General features: G+C 40.9%; 1 protein-coding gene across 1 annotated transcript; it reads left to right on the top strand.

Annotated features, from left to right (window-relative positions):
* Positions 1-1,255: 1,255 nt before the first annotated feature.
* On the top strand, positions 1,256-9,505 carry LOC104491353 (baculoviral IAP repeat-containing protein 6-like; the record flags this gene model as incomplete). Its single annotated transcript, XM_010133761.1, has 5 exons — positions 1,256-1,365; positions 2,557-2,774; positions 3,455-3,616; positions 5,012-5,089; positions 9,317-9,505. Coding segments are annotated over exons 1-5 (750 nt in total), but the record flags the coding sequence as incomplete, so codon positions are not given.
* Between the last annotated feature and the right edge of the window lie 391 nt (positions 9,506-9,896).

Raw genomic sequence — 9,896 nt, 5'->3', positions numbered from 1 at the left:
AGGAACGCACAGATTGGGCTCAAAGGCAGAAAAGACAGAGTCCTCCTTGGACACCAGCCATAGAATAAGAGAAATTGACTCCTGTGATCTCTCAGCTTTATACCCAATGTGATGTCTATGGGATGGAACACCTTGTTGGTCAATGCAGGGTCACCTGTCCTGTCCTGTCTGCTCCTCCCCGCAGGTGCAGCCTCTCACTTACTGCACCCCCACCGTGACACACAGGATTTAGCAGTGACCTTGGTCTGCACAGGAGCCTTTCTGCACACCAGTCCCTGGCAGTGACTGTAAACATGGAGCGTTGTCACTGCTGGAAGCAGACACTGTCTGCACTAATACACCGTTAACTCCAGACAGTGCAGTGACTTAGAGGAGACTGAGCTGGAAAGTAAAATCACTGAACAGAGTTAGTTCTGTTCTGACTCAAACCAGGACAAACAGATAATTTATAAATTAGCTTAAAAGCAAGAAAAGATACTTCCCTCCTGCTCTCAACTACTGAATACGTTTTCAAAGACATTTGGAACCTTGTGGTAGTCTTAGATGTTTCGATCAGGAAACAGGGTAATTCCAGTAAGTACATCTCATGACTTCCAGCATAATTATGTAGCCCCCCCTACCCCACCCCTTTTTTTTTCCTGGCAGTAGAAAACATACATGACCCACAAGAAAACACAAGTGACCTTTAATAGTAAAGCCTTTGCTGTTAAAAATCGATCTTGTGAATTGCATTAACTCTTAAATAGGTGAATGCAGAACAACAATCTGTATCATGGATTGAACCTGCAGACATTCGAAGGACCATCTGGTTGTCTAGTAAAGAAAGCTATTAAGTAGCTTAACCAGGGGAGTGGATTTTAGAAAGGAGTGTATAATCAGCTGCTCGTTTTGGGAGACTGCATCAAGAATGTGTGTGTGAATCTCCATCCACAGAAGCGTATGTCATACTTCATATTTTAAAGTTAAACAAAAAAATAGAAGCACAATAAAAGAATATTCATAGCACCAGCAATTGTGAATTATTTCTGAGCTGACATTATGACCTTTATTTACTTTGAGCTGTTCAGATAATGAAACATATGGAAGTGAGAAAAACAGATTTGTATATTGTGAATGATCCCCAGTTTTGAGTCTTCACTAGAAACAGTGTAACCATAAAAGGTCATTTCAAGTTAAACAATCCCCAAACGCCTGCTGTACTTGCCTCAACGTTACATGGTTAACTACAAATAACCATCGCATTTTATATAACAGAAAAGAAGATGGCTGAATACACCAAAAAGGCTGCAGTGAAGCCCAAGCCTCTGTCTGTTTTACGGTCTCTTGAAGAAAAGTATGTGGCTGTCATGAAAAAACTCCAGTTTGGTAGGTGGATAAGTGTGAATATTTGTGCTTTAGAAAGCAGATACTGAAAAAATAGTTCATCTGTTGGACGGAATCTGTAACTATTTTTAAAAGTTACCAACTTGTTTACATATATGACCACTGATATTTTTCACATATGGAAAATTGCATAAGGCTGAATTTTCAGGTTACCAGCTGATGCACTCTCTTTGAACGAAATATTCTAAGAATACAGTAGATTATTTCAAAGGACCAGATGAATTCAGTGATGGTGTTCATGTTTTCATTCCAGTAGTGCTTTGAGGCTTTTAAGATATATTGAAATGTTAATGCATTTTTTTTAAAGCTCACATACAACTGTGTATGTTTGTTAGTGTAGCTTCGATTTTTTTTTTTTTTTTTTTTTTTTTTTTTTTTTTTTTTTAATAGAATTTAGATCAAAATGGGTTGGGTTTTTTTTTAAATGAAACTGTAGTAAACTTCATTGAGTCCTCTCATGGAGTGCAGTATGTTAAATCTGGAAAATGTGATGCAAGTCAGTGCTTATTTGGCTATAAAGGGGAACGTGTTTAAAAAAATTCATAAAGAGCAAGTCATATCCAAAAAGAGCTATAAAATTATTGCAAAATCATCGTCTTCGATTATTTTTTGAGTTACAGTGGCAGCATTTGCAATCACATTTCTTTGCTGTTGTGAAGCGTTTTCCTCACAAATGTTTGTGCACTGGTATGCCGGGAAGAGGAGGCAGGGAAGTCTGTCACGGTAGCTTTCCACCCTGGCAGCCCTGCTGCAGATTTTGCCTGGGAAGTGATTGAAGAGGACTAACTGCACTGTAGTTTTTACAGGATCCTTGAATCACATTACAGCCATCGCACAAGTGAATGCCACTGGCATTCCGCCTCGCTCTGGTTCCTTTATTAGCATTACAGAGATCTATAGATTATTAAAGATCATTATATTCCTGGGCTGGAGTAGCTGGTGGCTTTCCAAACCGGAAATGGTGTACATTTGACAAGTTGAGCATGAAAGCTTATAAATTTGCAGCAGAAATTAATTCGGCCCAGGACTGTTAATGCTTTGCTTTGTGATTACTGTTAATTCACAAAATACATTTTTTTTCATTAGTCTAATGCAAATTGAGCTTTCCCAATTTAAATACTCATTATTAACTTCACTGTTTTCCTGATGCATTAAAATTTTCTTCTCTTCTAGATACATTTGAAATGGTTTCTGAAGATGATGATGGAAAATTGGTTTTTAAAGTAAATTACCACTACATGTCTCAGGTAAAAAATGCAAGTGACGCCAACAGTGCTGCCAGAGCCCGACGTCTTGCTCAAGAAGCCGTGACTCTTTCAACCTCACTGCCTCTCTCGTCTTCATCCAGCGTTTTCGTACGTTGTGATGAGGAGAGGCTTGACATTATGAAGGTAAAGAGGCAAAGTTATTTTATTTCCCTCTTTCAGCTTGACATGTAGATGTTGAAGAAAGCACCTTAAATCTTAAGAAAAACTGGAAGTGTGTCGTACATGCTTTAACTGCAGTCCCAACTTGAACATAAGCGGTAGTATTTAAGAGTCTGGTCCTGATTCTCAATAAATTGGCAGGGGCAGGGAGACTCCATCTACCCCAGGAGTGCTCTGTTAGCCCAGGACACGTCACAGGAAAACGTTCATTCTTCTTCAGGTGTTCTGAAGGGAAAAGTTTTTAATTTTGTTACTCCATTACGATCAAAGTGTGTCTCTGCATACAACCATTTAAGTTAATGAAAAGCAGTGGGTGTGGAGAATTACACTGAATGTCCCTGGATGATCTGAAGTTTGAAGAAAAATTCTATTGATAGCATCTGACAGGGGGTAGAGTTTTAGCTCCCTCTGTTTTGCTTTCCGTTTGTAACCTGGAGAAATGAACGTTAGCAGAGGGCTTCACTTGCCCGGAGTATCAAACGAACAGGCTGACAGCCTGCACGTGATCATGAAGTCTAACTGTATTTTCTCATAACTAGCATATGGAAATAAAATGCTTCATATAACTTACAAAAATCTCAACTGTTTGACAAGTATAAGAGTTTTCTGAAAACTGTTGTTTTGTTTTGCTTTTACAACGTTAGGTTCTCATTACTGGTCCTGCAGACACCCCTTACGCAAATGGTTGCTTTGAGTTTGATGTCTATTTTCCACAAGACTATCCTAATTCCCCTCCACTTGTGAATCTGGAAACAACTGGAGGCCACAGCGTGAGATTTAATCCAAACCTCTACAACGATGGCAAGGTAGATCAACTTTGTTCTTGTGTGTAGATGTGACAAGGAAGTGAAACGGGTGAAGCCTTTTTCACTTTTGCAATCAAATGATCAGCTGCTCCCAGCATACTGGAAGCTGTTTGGTTACAACTGGTCTGCAAACTGAAGAGTGATGTAACGGTTACAAATGGGAATGATCTCCCTTTTGAATAGTCTTTGAGATTTTTTTTAAAGCCTTTATGAGCTGGATTGGTCCAAAAAGCAAGTAATTTTGACCTAGAAAAATGTTCATTTTCCACCTTCTTTGCTAAGTGAACCAGGCAGAAATCTGTTTTGGCCAGGAGATACACGCAGGACCGTTTCCATGGACAAAGTACGCTTCCTGTCAGCTGCAGCTGAACGTGTTTGCCAAGTGCCTGGTCTTCTGTTTCCATGCAAAAGTGCTTGTTCTTGAGGGAAGATAAAGACTTCCCTTAACCTCAGTATCCTTTATAAAAGAAAACGTAACTCTAAAATGCAGACTTAGTGGCAGTTTTCTCGCAAAATAGTAAAGCTTTTGGAAATAATGTTAAAAATAAAAATAAACAAGCTTTCCTATTTCCCTCTCCCCATCTCCTTGGTATGTTGTGGCTCTTTGTAAAGGCTCCAGAAAGCTAACAAAAAGTCAGGTGCCTATCAGGGAGGTGCAACATCTGTTTATATTAAAAGTCATCACACATTAAATTCTCAGCGGAGCTACAGACGTGGCTATGTGTATGTCTCCACCAAAGCACAAACAAGAAAATAGCTCTGACTGTAGCACTATGGCACTCCTTCAGCTTTCTTTTTGTGCAAATTTTTAATCCAGAGGCTCATGGTTTTCCCTTGGTCCGCTGTCATTCATGGGTTTCCCATGCTCCCTGCTTTTGCAAGCTATAATACTCCTTTCCAGTACTAGACACAGAATTTTCTTTTAATATGGACAGAGAATGTAGCTCAGACTGGAGACTTCATCTCCTTTTATTCTTTACCCAGCGTTAAGTCTTGGAAAATACTTGCTTTTACATTTCTTCTGTTTATCTTGTCTCCTTGTCTTCCCTATCTTTGAAGTCCAGAGCACTCATCAAAGTTAAGGAATACTTTCAATTCCTTGAGAGTCCATGACAAAAACCACCTTTCACATGCTTAAGCAGAATGATTGACTTGAAAAACCACAGTGATAAGTGGTAGAACAGTATTTAATGAGGAAAGGAAAGAATCAGATAGTGTTCATGATTCATTTCTTTTTGGAGGCAGTAGAATCCATAGGTTTTCCTTGAAGATCCTTGCCTTGTTCGTTTATTAGTATGCTGTGCGTTTAAATGTAACGTTGACATTCTGTTCTGCCTAAGCAGAACAATTCTAACATGGTATTTGTCTGAGGTATTAATAGTGTCACCTTTTCAGGTGTGTTTAAGCATACTTAACACATGGCACGGGAGGCCAGAAGAGAAATGGAATCCACAAACATCAAGCTTTTTGCAGGTGAGCATTTCTTTTTTCTCTTTAGTAGATGTCATTTAGGAGTAGTAAGTGGTCTCTTGGTCCTAAGGATTCTTTTTCTAGTGATTCTAAACCAGAATTTTTTTCCTCAAATAAGCAGAAGTAGGACAAAAGTCCAGAAAACAGCCATGGAACACTTGAAAGGAAACACTAAAAGGAACTAGAAAAGAAGCATGGCTAGCTCAGTTGGTACAGCAGGAGACTCTTAATCTCAGGGCTGTGGGTTCGAGCCCCATGTTGGGTGACAAAAAAATCTGTCACGGGTTAAGGCTGGGCCAGCCACTAGAGGAATGACAGACACTCTGTATTAATCCCTCTCGCTTCCCAAAGGGGAAGAGAAAGAGAATAAGCAACTCATGGTTTGGAAAAGAAATCTAGAACTGCTTTAATGAAAATAATAGCAATAAAATGGACTATATATATAAATATGTGCAATGACAGTACGGAACCCAACCCCCACCGATGGCAACCACATCACCGTCACCACTGATGCTGCAGGGCAGGCACTAGGGAAGTCCCAGACTGGACTCAGTGGCAGACAAGAACCAGATTGAGCAGCTGGATGCAAGAATGCACAAATTGGGCTCAAAGGCAGAAGAGACAGAGTCTTCCTTGGACACCGGCCATAGAATAAGAGAGATTGACCCTTGTGATCCCTCAGCTTTACACCAAATATGACGTCTATGGGATGGAACACCTTGTTGGTCAGTGCAGGGTCACCTGTCCTGTCCTGTCTGCTCCTCCCCGCAGGTGCAGCCTCTCACTTACTGCACCCCCACCGTGACACACAGGATTTAGCAGTGACCTTGGTCTGCACAGGAGCCTTTCTGCACACCAGTCCCTGGCAGTGACTGTAAACATGGAGCGCTGTCACTGCTGGAAGCAGACACTGTCTGCACAAATACACCGTTAACTCCAGACAGTGCAGTTAGTTCTGTTCTCTCTCAAACCAGACAACTGTAGAGTAGACAAGTTCTTCACAGTGCTTTTTCCAGCCAATATTTTTGTTGGTCTTGTCTTGAAGACTGGCTGTTCATCTGTGCAGTTTGTTCAGGCATTGGCGAGCTGATTGATTGATCAGTCTCCTAGAAGTCCAAGAATGGTCTGTTCCAGTATGTGCCTTTCTGCAAGAGTGGCAGAAAGCCAGCATGGGGAAACAAGGACCTCCTGCCTAAGCTCAACCGCAAAAAGAAAGTAATACAGAAGATGGAAGGAGGGTGTAGGCTACTTTTTAGAAATAAAGACAAGAACTCAGCAGAGAAATTAGGAAGACTGAAGCTCAGCTGGTGTTGAAAGTGGCAAGTCATGCAGAAAGGAACAAGAAAGGCTTCTTGCGAGAGGGTTGGCAGCAAAAGAACACATTTTCCTTTGCCTTTCTTGCTGCTTAGTGGGGAACAAGAACATAGAAAAGGCAGAGGTCATCTCTGCCTCACTCTTTAGGATAAGGTTTGCATTCCCATGTCGCTGAGCCCTCACTAGGAAAGCCTTGTGTAAATGAAGAATTACCCACAGAAGAAGAAATAGTATTCAAGCTGATTGGAACCACATGTCCATGGAACCAAATCTCAGCATCTGGGGATGCTGAGGGAGCCAGCCAACGTCACTGCAAAGCCACTAGCTCTCATCTTTGAAAGGTCAGAACAACTGAGGGAACTTCCTGGCCAATCTCACACCCAGCTTGAAGATGGGCAAAGAGGAGGATCTGGGGAGCTACATGCTGGTTGAGTAACAACTGAGTCCTTGAGAAGGTTACGGAGCAAATCCGCCTGGGAGCTGTTTTCAAGTGCATGGAAATCAGGAAAGTGGTTGAGAACAGCCAGCGTGGGTTTACTGGGGGTGAACAGTGCCTGCCTAACCTGCTTGCCTTCTGCAGCGGGGTGACTGGCTCTGCACCAAGGGAGGGCAGCGCATGTCGCTTACGCTGACTTCAGCAAGACCTTCGATGCAGTCTCCTTTAGCACCCTTGCAGCCAAACTGGCAAGACGTGGATTGTAAGTGTGTGGAAGAAGTGGCTGGGCCAGTGGTACTTCCTGCTGTCTTCAATACCTGAATGGGGAAGGTAAAGAGAAGGTGGAGCCGGACACCTCTTAAGGACGCAGAGCACTAGGACAAGTACAAATTGACACAAGATGAGACATGGGGAGTTTTGATAAATAATAGGGAGAAACTTTTCACTATCACAGTGGTCAAACACTAGGACAGGTGAGCAAGAGGGAATTTCCATCCTTGGAGATACTAATTTTTTTCTTTTCCCTTCAAGGGACAATTAGCGATTTGGATATCTAAGTTGCGGTCCTTTATGTAGTGTGGCTTTCCCAAGGTACAACTTCTTAATGAGATGAACTTTCAGATGAACTGAAATATTTGGACTATAATTATAAAATCAGAGTAGGAAGGTGCAAGTATTATGAAGTCTTATTCTCACTAAAATCCTTTTTCTTAGATTAAAATGTTAGGTTTTATTGTTAGAAATTAAAAAAAAAATTGAAAGTTTTTTTAGGGTTTCATTTTTTAAAGTAGTAAGCAAGCTCTTAGAAAAGGTCTTGTGTCCATCCATCCCCCCCACCCCATACTGAGAGAAAAAGTTTGTAGCTTTTAAATGGAAAACAGCTGTAGGACTAAATAAATTGCTTAGAAAGAATTAAAGCACTACATGTTTTTTCTGACTATTGTCAGACCACCCAAAATACTTCAAAAACCAACTTTATAACCCAAATGAAACTGCCAGATCAGTTTTAGAGTTTTTCATTCATCGCAGTTATAATTCAAAGTAACAACTGGTTATTAAGGCCGAGAAAGTACAGTGCTGCATAGTATAAAATTTCTGAACTCTAGCTATTTACGTGTGTGTGGGGGAAAAAAAAAAAAAAAAATTTTACAAAGCGACCCCAGCTACTTTCAGGCACACACAGACACCACGGATCACCAAGACAACTTAGGTACCTGAAGTGTTCTACTCTGACTTAGCACATTTGCAGTAACATTCTGCCTTTTTAGGGTCGTAAGTGGCTGTTTTCTTGCTGGGAGCTGATTTGTGACACATTCTGCGTATCTTAATGCGTTTATCCGTATTTTCATTTTCACGTGTAGCACAACATAGCCACGGCTGCTTTGAATTGAGTGCATGGCAGGGGTGGGAGACAGTGGGATGGTGTAACATTTACCATTCTGGAACTAGATTTGTGTCACAGAACTGTAATCCCTGTAATTCTTGCTGGACTTGGTCCTAAGTATGTAAGAAAAACCCATCCTTCATTTAAAATTAAAGAAGAAAAAGTCAATTAATGTCTCTCTACCTATGTAACAACATTTTTGCATGTAACCCAGCTTTGATTAAGTACAACAAGTTGACAAGGATGAACATTCTTAATACTGGAAAAATGAGCAAGCCATCACATCATGAATATGCAATGCATATACCTCTGGGTTCCTAGGTGCCTGGTATATCGATTTCATTGTTTCTTCTGTGTTAGGAATATTTGGGCATATTCTTGGATGCCCTCTATGTATGTAAGCATCTATTCCTACACGTACTTGGTAATAAAATTGAAAGGGGAAAATTGTCATTTCCTTACCACTAAATAGGTGGTTCTTTGTTGATGTAGTGCTGTAAGTATTTTTTTTGCTATCTCAAGAGAAGTACTGAGGTGATGTTTTAGTAGCATACGACACACAGCGTTATATATAAAATCTGAAACTAAAGGGCTAAAACCATCTAAATCAAGTGGATGCATTTGAAAGAAAAAATGGGAGAGCGTTTATACCAAGATTAACTTCAGTGGTTTCCGTTTCACCTCCATGTTCCTTTTCCATCCAGGTCAGAACTGGAAGAATTAGTAAGCTCAGCCACAGGAAAAGTTCATTAACTGTTATTTGAGATCTTGACAAATAGATACTCTTTCACAAAAAGGCGCAATCACACATCTCTCCCTTTCACCATTTACTTCTATTTGTATTTTTATTATTTTATTGTGTATTTGTCATTTTCTCAGTTGTAGGACACAGTCATAGGACTTAGGGGGTTTTATGTGTAGTAACCATTTCGGTTTGAGAGGCTGGATGTTCCCTCCTTGCACATAGCCTGTATTACAAATGACAGTTCTTTGCCAGAGAAGCGGGTCTGCATTTAAGGTAAGCAAAACTACATGTATTTAAAAAAAAAAAAAAGTGGCTGGCACAGTTTTAATACGTATTTCCTTCTCTTGGCAGGTGTTAGTGTCTGTCCAATCCCTAATACTGGTAGCAGAACCGTATTTTAATGAGCCGGGATATGAACGATCGAGAGGTACTCCGAGTGGGACCCAGAGCTCCAGAGAGTATGATGGGAATATACGACAGGCCACGGTCAAGTGGGCAATGCTTGAACAAATCAGAAATCCATCGCCATGTTTTAAGGAGGTAGGTTTTGTGAAACACAGTAAATACTTATTGATCTTGTTTGAGTGTTAAGAATAATGCAAGTATTTGGTAACCTCTTGCACAAGATGTCCCTTTAGCTTCCTGTTTATTCCCTGGGGCAACTGGCTCTAGAGACTGACCTGAATAAGGATGCACCCGACTTTGTAGATTCTTCCAGAAGGAAAGGGGACGGTATGCGAATGGGGCTGGCCCGTAGGGAGGCTTGGGGCACAGTTTGATAAAGCGCGGCTCATTCAGCTTGGCTCATCCTGAATGCCAGGTGGTACCTTTTACAGTTCAAGAGAAAACTGCTGCCCAGCCTTACCAATGGGCCCTGGTGTTTGCCGGTCAGCACAGCTAACAGGAAACGTTCTTCCAAGGAATGTGAATT

Source organism: Buceros rhinoceros, unplaced genomic scaffold (assembly GCF_000710305.1).
Source record: "Buceros rhinoceros silvestris isolate BGI_N320 unplaced genomic scaffold, ASM71030v1 scaffold13103, whole genome shotgun sequence".
Classification (NCBI taxonomy): Eukaryota; Metazoa; Chordata; class Aves; order Bucerotiformes; family Bucerotidae; genus Buceros; species Buceros rhinoceros.
The sequence above is the reverse complement of the archived record's forward strand: the minus strand, read 5'-3'. Positions and strand labels throughout refer to the sequence as shown.